The sequence below is a fragment of the Ostrinia nubilalis genome, chromosome 19 (genome assembly GCF_963855985.1).
Source record: "Ostrinia nubilalis chromosome 19, ilOstNubi1.1, whole genome shotgun sequence".
Taxonomy (NCBI): Eukaryota; Metazoa; Arthropoda; class Insecta; order Lepidoptera; family Crambidae; genus Ostrinia; species Ostrinia nubilalis.
In genome coordinates, this window is record NC_087106.1 from 11,514,729 (window position 1) to 11,534,635 (window position 19,907).

Consider the following 19,907-nt stretch of genomic DNA (forward strand, 5'->3'; position numbering starts at 1 on the left):
TGTAACAACTAAAATGTCTTCCTTCACAAGTCGAATTTTCGTCTCTTAGCACGTGATATTGTGATCTAACGCAGACTAGCAATATTAAAAACTATTTCTAACATCACACTGGAAAATCCCAAACAAAATGAAAATGTTTACAACATACATCTTGTCCAACAAATCATAGAACTTGTGCATTTCGCCGAGATTGGTTCAACAGAGCTCGCACATTCATCTTCTTTAACTCCGATGATTTCTCACGGGGCACGTCGACTTGATAGCTTTCCCTAGAAAAGGTATGTACAGGGTTCCCGAAATTTTTATATCGCTGTACCCCACCGAAATAAGGTCGAAAATAAAACATGTTTGGGCGACTGTACTTTGGATATGAAAATGTAGGGGCAAACTTGAATTTTAAATCTACTTGTTGTGTCGAACACAAATATGGCGATAGGTATTGAAATACCTGGGAGAATTGTGATATTAGTGATTTATAGCTTACGTGTCTGAATTATAAGTTTCAATATCTATTTAAACTCGACTTTTTTGCCCGTTATTTGAGGGCACGCTCAGGCCCGTATTCTATAAGGTCTCACAGTGCGCGTGGACTCACAGGGTCACAAACGAACCAATCACAGAGCTCTGTTCATTGCTGTGCGTTCGATTTGCTGCTTCACTTAAGCAAGCATCGTTTGTGAATAAGCCAACTACCGTTCCAAATGAGTTATGTTATCTTAAAAATCATTATGCCTAACACCAGAACTATGAACTTAGTGGTTACAATTCACAATATAAAATCTTCGATTGAACTGAACCTCGATTTTGAGATTTTTATAAAACAGTCATCTAATCCCCCTTTCAACAACTTATTTAGCACAATATGGCAAATTAATATTATTATGTCCCCAACAAAGATATTCTAGACAAACCGACGAGAGAACCACCTGTCTATCTTACATAATAATTGTCATCAACAATTTTTATCAACACCTGCTAGAAAAAATGTACTAAACCAAAGCTTGTAGCTTATCGCCATTTACGAACAATGGCGATTGTTTCAAAACCAAATGGTATATAAAACATAGTTCCGAAAATACCTAAACAAACCTTTTCAGGACCGACAACGAAAATTATACCAGTTTGGTTGAGCAACTCCACTTTGACTGTGCTAGAATGAGTTTTAATTGTTCTTTGTGAGACACTAAATTACGTTAACATGGAAAGTAAGTTTTTATTGTATTTTTTACTGTCAAAGTTAAGACAAAGTATTCATTCGAAAGACTATTTTAAGTGAAAACCCTTGAGCCTTATTACAAAAAGTTAAAAGCGCGTTAAACTTATTTAAATTGACATTTAGTATGGAAATGCCTGACTGCATTTCACTTAGCACCAGGTGCGATTGCGGTCAAATACCTGCCTTGTCTTGCATAAAAAATCACATTTTAAATCAGTGTTCAACGCGTGTTTAACTTTTTTCTAAGAAGGCCCTTTATATTCTTTGTTACCTAACATACTATTTTTAGAACAATAGTCTAAATATGGTCTCCGAATTAGGTAGAATACAAACTCCAACAGCCGCGAGCGTTCACTTGTTTTATAACAGAGAAAAAATCCAACAAAAGAACAGATTTTTCTCAAGCAAAATGCAAATATAAAATGGAAATATTTCAGAAAACAAATCCATTTCTTTAAGAATTCGCTACTATGTTATCGCGAGGGGAGAAAGCGTTAAGAATCTCCTTACAACAAAAGAATATTTTAACAGTGAGAATGGGACTTTTGATTAATTCCTTTGAAATAGACAAAAGGTATAAAATATTTTTAAAACAACTGTTTTTATGAAACTAGTGTCTGTGAAAGAGAATGAGTGATTCGTGAATACGTTAGTTATGAAAGTTGCAATATTTTTGCTTTTTTTAATCATCAGTTTGAAAGAACCATCAGACTAAGTTTGGTGGACAGAAAGTTTTTGTATCGAAAAATATGTCATCAAATAGCAGTCAAATAAAAACCTTGCTACAGAAAAATCATGTTTTCAATAAGTTATGTTAAGTTAAAAATAAACAGTCATGTTACATAATAAGGTAGGTACGTTATTTTTTTTTTAAAAACTATAGTTACTGAAAATTAAATAAATATCAACATCAGGTGATCCGTCTGCTCGTTTGCCTACTGTAACATAAAAAAATAAAAAAAAAATAAAAAAAAGTTATTTTTGAACAATTAATCGATACAATCTTTATCGTACAGGGGGCGTAGAGTGAGTTTACGTCAAACGCATTCGATGTCGACTGCGTAAAAAAGTGACATTAAATGTATGACGAATTGTACAGCGCCCCTAGCGGAAACTTTCAAGAACTAAAATCATCATATTTTATATTTTTTTAACGGAGTTGATATTGAATGCGTTTGACGTAAACTTACACTACGACCCCAGAAAGTGACAAAGCATACCTACTTTCTAATAGACCTCACGGTCACTCTCGTAAGTATTATACTATTGTACATTTTTCACGCCTCAAAGAGGTCCAAAATAGCATATCCTCTTTTTAGTTAGGATCAATTTAGATGCAATACAATGCTCAACTTCCTTTGACATGCAAGATCGATGCAACGGTTCGCTTATAAGCTGGGACGTGTACACGAATTGAATCTTAAACGGACGGGCTAAAGTTTAAAATTGAACGCAAGATTAACTCCCTTTGAGCGAGTACATTTCTCAGTAACTTGGCCCGTTTCTAATATATTAGAAATGGGAATGTTAGGAATATACTTACATTTTATAGACATATAATGTTCCACGGAAATAAGTGCCCATTTGTTTCTTCTTATATCTTTTATCCTTCGACACAGTGAAAAGTTACTATTAACTGTCTTTTACATTCAAAACCTAGTCGCAAACATAATTTACTAATGGACATACGAATCTAAATCCCGTCAGTAATAATAATTATGAATCTAAATCAGTTTACTTAAATAGATTATTTTCAGACGTGTGCTGCAGACTAGAATATTTAATTGCTTAAAACTCGACATCGCTTTCCAGCATTTATTTTTGTAACTGTCAGTTCAGTGTTGTGTGCAATAAAGAGTGTCCATCTAAATACTTTCAGAGATTCTCATCTTGACAATTCTGCCACTAATCACGGTGGAGGCCAAAACAAAGTTCCTATCGCAAAGCCTGGACTCGGAGCCTTCGATATCAATCCTGTACGCCAGAGACAAAAAGAGCGACAAGGTCACCAACGAATGCCTGACCGAGATGTACCCTCGGAACTTATACCAGTACCCTCTCCATATAGACAGGAACGATATCCCCTGCATCATCCATTGCGTCTTGAAGAAGTTCGGGATCATGTCCAACGACGGTCTGATCAACATCAAGAACTACTACAAAAGAGTCCAAGCCATCCACCGATATGACCCAAGGATCCTCATCTCAGATGTAGGGGAGACCTGTGCACAGAACATCAATGGGATGAATTTGGATCACGACGTTTGCAAGAAAGCCAAAGTCTTTAACGACTGCACACAACTGTACGCAATTTCTTTCAGAGACCCTGAAGAATGGTAGTTAACTAGAATGTTATTGAATTTTTGATACTTTCGTAAATAAACAACACAAGGTTCCCGCTTCTTTTATTCAACCTTTGAGTTACCAAAATGTATGACTAAAGTGAACGAAAAGTTTCTGATTAGGAACGCTACTTCAGCATAAAATGAATATCTTAGCATATCAAAGTGCTCTGTGGATTTTTCATTACATGAATTTAATACAAAATTGTCTTTGAATATTTCATGAGAATATAAATAAATAACTTGATAGCCGTGTTACTATACTTAGAAGGTATTGAATGCTTACCTGTTTTGTGGAGAAATTCCAAAAACAAGTTACATAACTCTAATATTATACTAGCAATCCATCGTGAGTTCGTCTGGGTTGAAAATTATCAGTCTTATCTTATTTACTGAGTGATATAATGTAATGAGAAGTACTAACTAATACGTAAAGTGATTCTGGAGAGTTACAAACACAACTGACCTACAAACAAACTTGTAACGTAGATTGCGCATAGCTAATTCCTACACTTTCCCTAAACAAACTACATAGTTTTCAAACGCCAAAACGTCGAAGCCATCAAAATTGAGTTAGCATTTTTAGGGTAAAGAAAACTTTACACACATACACTGACGGTATTACCACAGAATAATAATAAGTGTAAATTACTAACACTGTGGGCCGAGTGTGAGTTTACATCATATAAAATGTATGAAAATTTTAGTTTTTGAACAGCCAGGGGTGCTGTATACAATCCGTCATACATTTAATGTCATTTTTGACGCGCTCATAGTGAGCGCGTTTAATGTAAACTCACACTAGGCCCTCTGATCTAAAGTCCTATGTATAACCAGGTAGCCTCTCTGCAAGTCTGCAACTCTGTATAACTAAGAAGTATATGAAATACCAAATGGTACATCTTAAAACATCAGACTTTTTTTTGCATAATAACTAAGTAGGTAGGTACATAAGATGCCACAGTTATGCTGTCGTCTGTACTGTACATGATATAAATTCCAATTTACTTCACATTCTCGTAAATCAAGGACATCGGATAAGCGAACCTCCGCATTACCAAGCTCCCATTGTTCCAGGCTCAATCCTCCTGTTCCTGCTGCTTCCATACATCGCCCAAGCCCGCATCTCAGTCATGTATGCCCACGACAAACTCAGCGACTTGGTAGCGCAACAGTGCTTCAACGAGATGTTCCCGAAAGCCAAACACGTGGAAATCCAAGAGTCTGATGAGCCGTGCATCATCTTTTGTGTCCTGAAGAAGCTGGGTATAATGTCCGCGAATGGCGTCATCAATTTGGAGATTTACAGGTGAGGAATTAAAGAGAAAAGTATTAGTAATCGTCATAATACAAGGAGCGCCTTCTTTTATTCGTTTCAGCTGAATGACGTCCACTGCTGGACAAAGGTCTTCCCCAAAGATTTCCACAAAGACCTGTCCTACGCCTGCGGAGCGCCTACTACTAATATTATAAATGCGAAAGTAACTCTGTCTCTGTCTGTCTGTCTGTCTGTCGGTCTGTCTGTCTGTCTGTCTCGCTTTCACGCCTAAACCCCTGAACCGATTTTAATGAAATTTGGCATAGAGATAGTTTGAGTCCCGGGAAAGGACATAGGATAGTTTTATCCCGGTTTTTGAAACAGGGACGCGCGTGATAAAGTTTTTCTGTGACAGACAAATAGCGAAGCCGCGGGCGGAAAGCTAGTCATTAATAAATTTCAATCTCACTGACTAAACAAAAACATAGTTTCATGCTTTGTAATTTACAGAATTCTAACTTTCATATTCATCTAGCTTCTATAGTTTCATATTACAATCCAGCCTATAGCAGAATTTGTGAATACATATTAATTACAATCAGAATCAAATTCGAATTACCAAGAACTCAAGTAATAATTAAGGCTTCTAGCGATAGAAACTATGAACATATAACTGGAATTTTCTCATCTAAATATATAAAAGGAGAAAGTGACTGACTGACTGACTGACTGACATATCAACGCACAGCCTAAACGGTTAAACGTAGGCACTTGAAATTTGGAAGGGACGTAGCTTAGGTACCGTAGAGGTGCACTAAGAAAGGAATTCCCGAAATTCCCATGGGGACGGGAATTAGCGGGAAAATCCTTTTGTATGAAAAATCTAAAAATTTGGCATGCAGGTATCTTAGTAAACCTAAAGCTTAGTTACAACAGGATATTGCAAAATTCCTACGGGACCGGGAGTTAGCGGGAAAAAACATTTGTATGAATAAATCTAAACCGCGTAAGATAGATGAAGGGGGTAAAACGGGATCCACGCGTACGAAGTCGCGAGCGCGAGCGGCCGCTAGTTAAAACATATTATAACGTTTGTACATAATAATCTGCCGCAAAATGCCGAAGTTCTTTGAAACCGACAACTTTAATTAGAAGTTGGTATAAAATGTAATATCGAACTTCATCTAGAATCAAAAGCAAAGGCCTTCAGCTTCTGAGAACTCCGAACTTAATACAGCATTAGGTATAAAATATAGTGCTGTTTAACGAAATAGTATTTTATTCGTTGATTTTCTTGTAAATATAATAATTATCAAAAATTTGTGACGCTTTAATAATTCAGTACAAACTTTTGAAAATGTTTTGGTGTCATATTTTTTACTTTTAAAACCAATGCATATTTTACATTTATTGCGGATTTTATACCTACTTATCACAATCATAATATGTGGCCATCCATCTGGCTAGCATGAGGAGTTTATGCCAAATCCAGTTGCCTCTGGTAAAAGAGATCAGCTGCAGTGGAGACTAAATGATCTTATGATGACAATGATGAAGATGATGATGATGACGATCATTAACCTCAGTATGTGGTATTAGAGACTACGCTCAATATGAGAATTATGTACCTACTCAAGGACAGCACGGCAAGGGAATTTCAACCGTAGCGTCAAAACTTTAAGGTCCTATTATTCGCCTAAAATCTCGTGCCGTGCCGTGCCGATAATGTGCGCAGTCCCTTACTGTAAACGAGTAGGTACATAGTATAATGTTCACACACTTTTTCCAGAAAACGAGTGCAACTGGCTCACCAACTTGACCAGAGGAACCTGGTCAGCGACTTCGGAAGCTCATGCGTGGAGAGCGCAGACGCGACTCAACACAAACAAGATGTCTGCCGAAAGGCTAAGGTCTTCAACGACTGCACGCACCTGTACAGGATCTTATTAAAGTAAACAGTTCAAATCCAACGTCTTTTGTTGAGACAGCATTGTACCTACTCTGTTGGTATTGGAATAATGCCAGTCTTCCCCAGTCATCATCATCATTTCAGCCATAGCCACTGCTGAACATAGGCCTCCCCTAATGCTTTCCACGTTGATCGATTTGTAGCGGCCTGCGTCCAGCGCTTCCCTGCTACCTTTACTATGTCGTCGGTCCACTTTGTAGGTGGACGTCTCACGCTGCGTTTTCTGGTACCGGTCTTCCCCAGTGAAAACAATTAATTGGGCAAAACTTTTTTTTTTTATGCAAGACAAGGCAGGTATTTGTCCGCAACCGCACCTGGTGTTAAGTGAGATGAAGTCTAGAATGGTAGGTACATATCTGCGCTTTAAGTGCCTATTCACTCTCGCCTTGAAAAGGCCCGGATTATAGTGTTCAGAATGAGTGTGTGTTTGCCATTAATGGAACTATTCCCAACTCTCGTTCTAACTGAAACTCATAAATGTAAATGATTGACCGCCAAAACCCAGTGAAGTCATAGTAGAATTGCCAGTAAAAGGCATTTGAATAGCTCGCACAATTATGTTCAATAAGTATTTTGAAACTCTCTATCGTGATAGAGTTTATAGAAATATAGCCAAATGTATCAATTTCGTTTATATTACCTTCCAAAGTTTGGAAAGAATATCGAAACAATTATGAAATCGAAACTTTTAAACCTCTGAATTCGTCGCATAGATTTTCATGAAAGATAAGGCCCAACTAAAAGCCTTGCCTAAACCTAATACCTAACTGTACTTAATACAATACTACAATATTATAAGGTTTCATCAGAATTCGTCGAGTAGTTTACCTACAGGAGAATAACGCCCGTATTCACAATCATTACTATGAGGTCTCACAGTCCGCGTGGACGCACAGGGACACACAAACCAATCACAGAGCTCTATTCAACGCTGTGCGTTCGATTTGCTACTTTCGTTTGTGAATACGGGCGTCAGTTACAAACACCGTTCATCCACGAAATTTCACGTATAACATTACAGTAAAGATTGAACTCTATCACACGTCATTGTACAATCGACAGCACATCAGCCTTTACATTTTTGTTGCAAAATAGCATCTACTACAACTGCATAAAGTCCTATGTAGTCATATAGTGTAAAGCTTGATGCGCTGTTATAGGTACGTTGCTCAGATCTTTGGCAGGAACACAAGTAATTCACATCAAAGCCTACTCGCAGCTTGAATGACACGTCGGATTAGTCGGAAATGATGACGTTCTTTTGGGATTGAAATGAAACACTCTTGTAGGTTGTTCTAACTTGTATTTCAGCACCACTGATTTACACAATTCCGACATTATGACGTCATCTTAATAGTACCTCTTGCTTTGAACGCTCAAATCGAACTGACTGTCCAGCGGCATGCCAGCGATAAGGTAACTTCCCCTTCCATCAGTGAAAGTCAACCGGTTCAAAACGACTTATCGACGGCATGCACCGGAACTAGTCAAATGCAATACTTATTTCATAATTAGCTGTTTTCTTAATTTTTAAAATACTAATATGTATTCAATAAAAATCTAAAATAATTAAATTAAATAATAAATATGAAATAATTGGATTTAATACAAAATAAATTCTAAAATCATTCTAATGTCTGCAAAATGCCTAGGAAGTAATCAAATAAAGTATTTTAATTTAATAATGGGTTTTTGGGTTCTTCTAAAATACAATACAAATACTAAAATTGTTGCAATAACTATTTAAAAGTAACCAATAATCGTATAAAATACAATATGAATTCTAAAATCATTACATTCGGCCATCCGACACCGTGATGCCTCCCGGCATTCACGTCTAATAAGGATTTATTCTAAAATCATTAATATTACTTTTCAAACAATATTACAATATGAAGCATATATAGTAGAATGATAAACAATTCTATGACAACTTGTTAACAAGTGTTTTAACATTAATAATGCATTTCAGAAACTATATTCTTCATATTAAACCAGTAACAAATGTTAAGAAAGGGAGAAAAATCTTGTAGGCACTTATACACACTATACATTTTCACCTAATCTATATTATTCGTAATGACTTATTTTATAACCAATAACGGATATTTGCATGAAATTCAGATATTATTCGTTTTATTTTATAATTTTCTCAAAACTACCATATCGAATATATTGGAAACTACTCTTTTTAAATCCAAATTTTTATTTCACATAAATACACGTCCATTAGATGTTAGTACATAATCAATTTAATTACAGTGTATCTTGCCATGACTGCCATGTGAAAGTTATTAAGTTTATAAGAACATGTCAAAACGTTAATATTATATCCAATTATATCCATTTGTAACCGTAATCTGGCAAATAATGAATTATGGTCACGATTTATGATTAACACTAAAGGTACTTTCGTCAGAATTATGTATTTCTAAGGCCTTAACATTTTTCTTCTTTACAAATTTTCCAAGTGTTTGAAACCAATAGGTACAATTACAGTGTCCTTATATTATGTGTTTCTGAATGTCTGTGATGCTCGATTTCATCACGATAAGCGCAACATATTTGCCATCTAGCTGTACGTGGGACCACTAAAAATAATTTGATATCAACCTTACTGTATCTGCTATTTGAAGAGATTACGATGTTTGGATGGGTTGTCGTCAGATTCTATGACTAAATTTTGGTATTTGGACTATTCGCGGAACTCTTCTTTTTTTTTTTAACGTGGTTCTTAAGGCAGCATAACCAGTAGAAACTTTTAAGTCTTAAAAGATATACCTTTTTTTTTAGCACACACACCACAGCTAGTGTCTCTAACTCATAGAAGTTGTCTTTCATTGAAGATGTCTTTCCTCAGGGGTCGCCTGTCTGTGGGTCGACTAAAGTAAGTGACTGCTACAGAACTTTGAAGACTTTTCTCTTTATCATCAAGATCTGACTTAAATATGATTTAGAGTCCTGAATAATATTGATAATCATAGCATTGGATCAAGTTAGTCATCTATGGTTTTCTGAACCCTTTTCCCTTTTGTAATGAGATAAGTGGTAATGGTGGTATTTGCACATTATTTTTCATCCTGACATCAAAGACTGCACGTGTACGTCCTATCTCAGTCAGATTTATAGCAATACAATCGCGATAATTTCACAAAAGAGTATAAAGCTTATCTAACTAACCAGAACTTGTCGGAACTAAGTCCGGGCTTAGTCATAATATCAGCTCTATCGAGAGTATCCATAGCTGAGGGGTCTTTTACAATTCGATTTACATGACATATTAGACATGCTCCAAAAAGCATTGAAGTAGCTATTAAAATATTTGCTTTAAGTGTTATTGGACTAGGCGACAAATTACCAAAAACGATTTCACCTTTGCCGTTGTGAATTAAAAAGGCTCTTAAACACCCGGTACTTGGCCCCCTGTTTAATTTACATACATAACATACAAAACAAATAACTGTGATAAACAAAATTCCACGCGGAAGAACCCTCGGCGGAAAGCTATTCGCATTATAAAATATCACTTGAAAATATAGAACCGCCTAAGGCGGGAATCGAACCCACGGCCTTAAGCTCGCCAGGTGTCAAGTTATTTTCAAATTTTAAATCGAAAGGCAACTGTAAACGCCAGAAACTATCCTCTGTAAAACTAGAAATTTATGTTAACTGGTATTTACTTGTGTCCGTCATTTTCGTGGCTCTCGAAAATATTCTGACCAGGAATTTTATAGAATGTCAGTATTCAAACCCGTGAGAAATTGCAGTTGCGTGAAGTTTTGACCAATAGACGTGTTGACACCGCCAGTCAATTGACGTACTTTTAAAAACTGTTAAATCAAACTCCCATAGATTTCGTATGGCACGACAAGCAAGTGACGTCGCTATTTTGTGAATTTAATCAAACTACTTTTCTTAATTACAATCCGACCAAAAATGGTAATTTACAGGTCATTTCAGATTAATTAAGCTTTCAAGATTAGAATGTCTTTAATAAATTGTAATATCGAATCAATATCAGTGTCAAATCGTCCATTGTCAGTGAAGTCTGCTATACATCATCAATCACTAACACTTCTATAACGGCGTCAATCTCATCAACATTTTTGTTTATATTAGCTCTATAGAGGTATGACTGATGATTGACCAAAACTTTTACAATTGGAATTGATATTGAAATGATCCGCCAAACTATACTTAGTTTCAGCATCGGTTTTGCGTCAACAAGTGCACTCACTACCAACACTTAAAAGGATTTTTCATTTACCAAAACAGTCTCATTGTCATAAAAATAATTACGTAAACTGTTCATCCTTTCAAGTAGCAGGATTCAAAATTTCCTCTAACAGACGTCCGTAGTTCCTTTAGCTAAGCCAATTAACTTTTGCAATGTCTAAGTCAAAGACAAAATTCTCTTACTTGCATTAGCTATTATAATAGCGCTCACAAAATTGTCAAAAATAAAAGACTACTAAAAGAAAAACTTTAAACTTCTGCTCATTATGGAACCTTGACGTTTCATATTCGAAATATATTTTTGAAGTGGAATTATAGATCTATAGACAAGATATTGTACTTGGCAAAAGAACCTACCGAAAGTCCGAACCGAGGACAATTTTAAAATAAACGAATCATTAATTAATTCACTTTACTTGTGTAAAAATATTTTAAAAAAATATTTTTTTTTTGCACATTTACTTTAACGTTAATTTAAACGTTATAATCGAATACTTTATTATTACCTTTAATTATTACTATTAAAGATTTACTACATAAGCTAATATTCCCATTTTACTGTAGGTATGCGTAATATTTCATAATGTGTGCGCAATAAATAAAAACTACCAATAAAAAAATAGGCACTTTTCTTCACTAGAGTCTACCAGACATTTTACGAACCTCATGTGGCACTGCTCTTTCAGTAGAGCTGGAAGAAGATGAGCTCCTTCGCGTATTTTTCTTCAACCTTGGCCCCATAGAAGACGATCGTGGTGGCGCCTTCTTACTGGACGACGACGACAACTTCGTTCGCTTAGCACGCTTATTTCATCGTCAGCTGACGGGTGTCCCTGGCGGTATACGAGCTCCATCTTCAGTAGTCGTTGTACTCAACTGTGAAATAAAGTACTCGACGAAATAAACTGTGTCTGACCAGCATCAACTCAACATCATAATATGGAAGCTATGTTCATGTTATATTAAGCAAAAGTTTGATTTATGTCTTTTCCAAAAATCTAAATCTCAAAAAATAAATCTAAAAATCTTTTGTTTCACAAATAATATTATGCTCCCTGAGCAAAGTGTAGTAAAATACCATTGTGACATGTTTCTATTATACTTATGCATCACAAATAAAGATTTTGTATTTATATTTGTATTTTATTCAGTACGACCTACACACACAACTCATGTGACAATTGGACGGCTTCCTTGTTATGTCAGCAATAGAAGGCTTTTTATTCTAGAGACATCCTAAACAATGGGGCCCTTAAGGCGCATCTAGCCTGATAAACTGGAGGCACGTCTAGCCTCGTCATACTAAGTCATAGTCATAGTCCAAGGCACATCTAGCCTATTAAACTGGAGGCGCGTCTAGCCTCGTTATATTTAGTCATATTCAAAAGCGCATCTATCCTGATAAACTGGAGGAGTGTCTAGCCTCATACTAAGTCATAGTCATGGTCACAGTCATAGTTATAGTCAAAGCCAAAAGTCAAAATATCTTTATTCGTTTAGACTAATTAATAGTACTTACAAATGGTCGAATATTTTGTTCTTAAGGAGCCTCTACATCTCATACTTAGTCATAGTCTAAGGCGCATCTAGCCTAATAAACTGGAGGAGCATCTAGCCTCGATATACTAAGTCAGTCACAGTCATAGTCATGGTCATGGTCATAGTCATAGTCATAGTCTAAGGCGCATCTAGCCTTGTTATACTTAGTCGTAATCAAAGGCGCATCTAGCCTTGTTATACTTAGTCATAGTCAAAGGCGCATCTAGCCTTATAAACTGGAGGCGCGTCTAGCCTCGATATACTAAGTCAGTCACAGTCATAGTCATGGTCATAGTCATAGTCATAGTCAAAGGCGCATCTAGCCTTGTTATACTTAGTCATAGTCAAGGCGCATCTAGCCTCGTTATACTTAAGTCATAGTCACAGGCGCATCTAGCCTCGTTATACTTAGTCGTAGTCAAAGGCGCATCTAGCCTTGTAATACTTAGTCATAGTCAAAGGCGCATCTAGCCTTGTTATACTTAGTCATAGTCAAAGGCGCATCTAGCCTTATAAACTGGAGGCGCGTCTAGCCTCGATATACTAAGTCAGTCACAGTCATAGTCATAGTCATAGTCAAAGGCGCATCTAGCCTTGTTTTACTTAGTCATAGTCAAAGGCGCATCTAGCCTTGTTATACTTAAGTCATAGTCACAGGCGCATCTAGCCTTGTTATACTTAGTCATAGTCAAAGTCATAGTCATAGTCTAAGGCGCATCTAGCCTATCAAACTGGAGGCGCGTCTAGCCTCGTACCGAGTCATAGTCAAAGGCGCATCTAGCCTTGTAATACTTAGTCATAGTCAAAGGCGCATCTAGCCTTGTTATACTTAGTATAGTCAAAGGCGCATCTAGCCTTGTTATACTAAGTCTTAGTCATGGTCAAAGTCATAGTCATAGTCTAAGGCGCATCTAGCCTATCAAACTGGAGGCGCGTCTAGCCTCGTTGTACTGAGTCATAGTCAAAGGCGCATCTAGCCTTGTTATACTTAGTCATAGTCAAAGGCGCATCTAGCCTTGATATACTTAGTCATAGTCAAAAGCGCATCCAGCCTGATAAACTAGAGGTGCGTCTAACATCGTTATACTAAGTCTTAGTCATGGTCATAGTCATGGTCATAGTCATAGTCTTAGTCATAGTCTAAGGCGCATCTAGCCTGATAAACTGGAGGCGCGTCTAGCCTCGTTTTAAAAGTAACTATTTCATGCATTAATCGAAATATTCATACGTTTTTCTACTTGAACTTTTAAAATCAATTACTTTTTAACCAAATAAATAAAAACGTACCTTTTGAGCTGTAGATCACGTACCACTTCTGAGTTGAAATGAAACACTCTTGTAGGTTGTTCTAACTTGTATTTCAGCACCACTGATTTACACAATTCCGACATTATGACGTCATCTTAATAGTACCTCTTGCTTTGAACGCTCAAATCGAACTGACTGTCCAGCGGCATGCCAGCGATAAGGTAACTTCCCCTTCCATCAGTGAAAGTCAACCGGTTCAAAACGACTTATCGACGGCATGCACCGGAACTAGTCAAATGCAATACTTATTTCATAATTAGCTGTTTTCTTAATTTTTAAAATACTAATATGTATTCAATAAAAATCTAAAATAATTAAATTAAATAATAAATATGAAATAATTGGATTTAATACAAAATAAATTCTAAAATCATTCTAATGTCTGCAAAATGCCTAGGAAGTAATCAAATAAAGTATTTTAATTTAATAATGGGTTTTTGGGTTCTTCTAAAATACAATACAAATACTAAAATTGTTGCAATAACTATTTAAAAGTAACCAATAATCGTATAAAATACAATATGAATTCTAAAATCATTACAGGATAATGCCACAGCTCGACAAAGATCAGCCAGTACATTCACACTATTTTAATTTATTTGCCTCTTGTCCAATAAAAAATCAACAAGTTTCCACCAATACGAATCTAAATTACGAACAATAACATTTGGTTACGAGGTAACTACAAACTTAATTAAATATCAATACACAAAAATTAATTTTAAAAAAATGTGTGTTGACATAAGATTGCTCTGGGTCGTGTTTAGCACAACTTGTAGCCCAATGCAGTTCGACAAAATATACCTCAATTTCATAGAAAAAAGTAAATGCAACGGAGATTTGAATATTCATTCAATGAATTGAACTTGCGGTGATGTCGAGCTTAAAAGCTTCAGAAAGGTTATCTGTTCCTTTGTAAGCTATCGAAGCGCTCCTGGCATAGGGACCTGGCGGGAACATTAAAGGTATTAATGATCAAACAAACGAGCAGAAAATGTACCTACTTACGTTCAGAAATCATTTGATAGGGGTTTGTTCAGGCGACGGCACGTCAAGGTAAATACTGGCATTTTATAGGGGTTTATTTTATCAGTGTTACTTTATGCACAACTTTTTTCTTACTACCTCTTTTCTAACAAAGGACACTGACTGTCTTCCGCCACGTCTTCCCAGTACCAGCGGATATGTTATTATAGATGCTATTTTGCATCAAAAATATAAAGGTTTCAAGACATTTTCCTCATTTTAGACATTAACTTTTCTTGATAATACCACCATCTTTTTATTTTATTTTCTATTATTTTCTTGATAATATAACCATAGCCATAACCATCAGTGCCTTTAATTTTTTATAATATAAAACAATAGAAGTACTAGTAATATACGTACACAGATATATTGCTATCATTAACAATTTAAAAATAATAAAATAAGGATGTGGCGAAGCGAACATAATCTCGAAATTCTCGAATAAAAACTACTAGAACATGAGTCACAAGTTCTAAATACGTTAAGTACTTCTAGCAATCCTTCGAGAAAATACTGAACACAAGAAAAATAAAACCTCTCGATACCGCAGCATAATTTAATACTTCCCCGTCCCGCAATTGGAAGATTAAGTTTAACTCGTTTCGATCAAAATTAAGCTGCCCCAGTAAATTCCTAATACCACGAGGATCCGTTCATATTCTGATTGTAATGCGCTCACTATTGCAGCTGCTAAAATCTCGTTCTCTATATTTAGTTACATGGAAAGAAACTGTAAAATAAGGATTTATCTATCTATTAGCTTTTGACCGCGGCTTCACCAGCGTGAAATTTAGTTTGTCACATATCGTCATAATTTATAGCCTATATGTTATTCTGGGTTATAAACAATAATACTGTAAAGTTTCATTAAAATCCGTTCAGTAGTTTTTACGTGAAAGAGTAACAAACATCTAGACATCCAGACATCCAAACTTTCGCATTTATAATATTATAAGTAGGAAGTAGGATAGCGTAGAGTTATCTACTCGATCAGGGGGTATAGTGTGAGTTTACGTCTAACGCATTCGATGTCGACGTAAAAAAGTGACATTAAATGTATGACGGATTGTACAGCGCCCCTAGCGGAAACTTTCAAGAACTAAAATCTTTTTTTTAACGCGCTCGCTAGCTACAAAGCCCTCAGTTAGAAGAATACAATGTGACGTACATAAAAGTACCTATCTAACCAGTTCCTTTTGATGTGAACTACATAGGTAGGTATAGCTGAATTTTATTAAACTTATTAAAACAAAACAACATGTCGTGAACTGAAAATGTTACTAATAAAAAAAAATAACGACTAATGTGTTGCTGAAGAAATACTAAACAAGTAAATCTTTTTTTTGTTAATTATTTGCTGAAAACCAATAAACCGAGAAGGAAAAAGAAAATTGGAAATATTTTCCCTGAAAGACATCAAACTATCTTTTGCCCTCGATTTCGCCCACGTGTTTTTGGTTTGTCACTCACAGACAGGTTCCTCCTTCCTCCTTACAAACTTTTACATTTACGTATAATAAGTATTAGGTAAGAAGGATTCGTGAAAAACTGAACGTCTTATTTTCTAAGAGAAATTGATTTAATTTTGGACGAAGAAATAGGTTTCTGTGGGGATACTTCTAATGTCGATATCACATCATCAACAACATAATAATGTAACCAAATATTATTTACTTCCAAAGTAGTCTTTAACACATCGAAAAATACCCAAAAATTCTGTCAAAATAAAAACGCGGCAAATGTGTTTGATTTAGACGCCGGCGCTCGTTTGCCGAGCACTCAAGACTGTCGGATTCACGCAAAGGAAAACGGTCAAGCGTAAATTGGAAAACTTACTGGGTTCCACAGCTTATACCCGGTTTTTGATTCGTAGTAAAAATAACCAATGGTCAAATTTGACAGATGTCAAATAACAAGTGGTTAAATAACAGAAAAAAATGTTTTTCGAACAATGGTTAGCTTGACTTGTAGTAAATTTTTTAACTATTTGTTTACATTTTGTTAATATTTAACCATTAGTAGCAAAATTTAACAATTAGTTATTTTAACTAAGAATCAAAAAACTGGGTCTAAGTAACGACAAGAAAAAATACCTGTTTTTCAAAATATTTACTTCAAAGGCTCTAATACGAGAACTACATGGACAAAAAAAATCCTCGTTGAGAGAAATTTACAACAGTAAAATAGTACCGTTCTAGTTGCCCTCCAAATCACAACCTTGTAAGAAAGATGGCAATCAAAAGGAAATGCTCTTAAAAAGATTATACAGCAATAATCATTTTGATTTATTAACTCTGACATTACATTTGTAGTTTTCTATTTCATTGGCCCACGGATCTCTAAAAAAGATACAAATTTATTTCAAACGAAGTTGCACTGTGGAAAGTTACGGAATGGAACCGTTCGCCGATATATCTGAACACTTATTTATCCGTGACAACGATGCTTACACTTAAATGTGTAAAGCATAAAATGTTTATCTTCTTTCTACTTTATTTTCAAAAGGTATAGAACAACTTTTAGCACTGTTATGCAGAAGAACCTAGTTAGATTCTATTTGTCTTCATTGATTAGTGATTACTCTAAGAAGAAAAATTTATGGGTTGTGTTATTTTTCATGTAAAACTTAAGAAAAGAAGATTTCACTTTATTTTCATTTAATTCATGATTAAAAAAGAGCAATTTAATATTCGACAATAAAATTTTATTTCTTCGGTCACCATTTCAGAAATAATAAAGTACTAATGTAAACTTCACTAGTTGGGTATTCATAACATTTTAACATAGGATCACATCATCAAATCGGCATTACAAAAACATTGTTAACTTGCATCAGTATTTTAATTACAACACACTCAGTTACCACTAAGAAGCTGAGAAATAACAAACATGGCGATCTTCTGTATCCAACACCAAATAGAGCAGCCTTTCTTCGGCGGTTCTTCTTCTTCTTCTTCTGCCTTTGTGGTAGCTGCCGTCGTCGTTGAACTAGCTTCTTCTTCTTGACAAAGAGTAAAAGAAACCAGAAGAGACGTCAGGAACAGAACGATCAACAGCTTCAGAATTGTCGATTTCATTTTACTGATCTTCTTTTCCTTTTAAAGTATGAAACGCGAATGAATGAGTTTGGCTGATCCAACACAGAATTTAGATGTGTATCAACTAATTCTATTTTGGTGATTAGTTCCAGCAGAGCTTAATGGCGTTTATGCATCGGTACAACGGGCTCGATTACAATAATTTATTTTAAATGGCCGACCAATTTTATAACCATTTCGTGTTGCTAATACTCTATGCTGAAGGCTAAAGCCAAAATATCTACTCGTGTAATCTCTATTAAATAAAGAAAACCTCAGACCACAACTAATTATTAGTTTCATTGAAAGTCTATTTTCTTAGATTCGCAGATTAGTTCCAAGAAAAAAGAATATCTATCATTAAACTGAAAAGTCTATTAGGTATACCTACCTACCACAAAAAAAGTTGCAAAGTAAGACAGCCTCTGGCTGGCTTAGTTTTTCATTAGAATCAATAAAATGAGAAATGAACCAAAAAAATCAAATACGAATCGCATAAAAAATATTGGCAAAACGCAATCATATAGAGTGACCGCTGAAAAGCTATCACATGCATCATTTTACACCCTATTTTATAGCATAATCACCCTTATAGCTTAAACACAGTAAGATATACTTCCTCCAGGCCCATATCCTATATTTCATCTTGAACATAAGGCACAACAGCACAATTTAGCGTCTAATATAAATTTGTTCACGCCGTATCTCGTGCGACCGCGACGCGAAATAAACTCCTATTACTGACGACCAAGATATCTTGAGCCATGATATTTTTTCATTCCCTCACAAATTGCATAAGGAGACTAGCCGTCTTCGTCACAGTATAATGATGGAACAATAGGTCAAGTTCGGATTTGAAGAAAACCACGAGGTTGGATGGATGTGTAGTGGACACATCCATCTAACCTGCCATTCTAGAACCTTGCTGCCCCATCGGCCGTCAGTTCTGTGTACTATGTGCCCTGCCCATTGCCACTTCAGCTTGCTAGTCCGGCTATGTCAGCCTATAAAACGCAGCGTGGGACGTCTACCCACAAGGTGAACCGACGACCTCATAAAAGCAGGAAGGCGTTGGATGCAGGCCGCTACCAATCGGGCGATGCGGAAATAATTGATGAAAAGACGATGATGATGATGAGGTTGCCACATTTTATTTTCAAGCGACTTAAATATCACTCTCACTCAGCAAGATTTTTGAACCAAAGTAAATTGTTATGTGAACTACTTGTAAACTTGCTTAAGACTTGAGTTACTCGAGAGACTTTTCAATTCAATGTCTGTGCCAATTTATTCCAGAACCCGAGAGCTGTCCACTGCTGGTTTTAATAAACGCTTTCTCACAGGATTTCCACAAAGACCGGTTCTGCGCTGTCTGCACCCAAGTGCTCCCGCGACCTTCACTAGATTGTTAGAGTTATTGCCTTCATCTGAACTGTGGCAGCCTCAAGGATCAAGTCAAAGTAAATTGGTGGCCGTGTAGAGTCCCCGCGAACAATTTGCGCGGGGACGTCAAAAGTTCCCGTATTTCCCCCCCATTAGTATCACGTCCCACATTCCACACCAGTGGAGATGTCCCAATAATAATAATGCTAAGCTTTTTCTACAATTCTGTTGGCTGATGAAAAAAGTTCGATATAAAACGGTGTGTATTTAAAATACATGCGAAATATTTGAAGGAGCGCAAACTAATTACATTTAAGTTGCGCCCTCACAGTATGTTCTGCTAAATAAATAGATCATAGATCATACCTACTATGGACGCGCCGGACGATAGCATATCAAAGCTGTACATTTTGTGATTATTAAAGGTGACCGCTTATGTAAAACTTGTAATAGACGCTATTTTCGGATATTATTATGTATCAAACTGCATCTTTAGATTGATGCTGATGAGTTTTCATAATAAGTCATATTGATGGTTTTCCGCTTCATT

The 19,907-nt window shown here is 35.9% G+C and overlaps 1 protein-coding gene across 1 annotated transcript; it reads left to right on the forward strand.

The window, feature by feature from the left end:
- Nucleotides 1-1,105: 1,105 nt before the first annotated feature.
- LOC135081304 (uncharacterized) lies at nt 1,106-3,602 on the forward strand. The gene is made up of 2 exons (XM_063976034.1): nt 1,106-1,205; nt 3,096-3,602. Exons 1-2 carry the CDS (start codon nt 1,199-1,201, stop codon nt 3,554-3,556), a joined length of 468 nt encoding a protein of 155 aa, XP_063832104.1. The 5' UTR covers nt 1,106-1,198; the 3' UTR covers nt 3,557-3,602.
- The last annotated feature ends 16,305 nt before the right edge of the window (nt 3,603-19,907 follow it).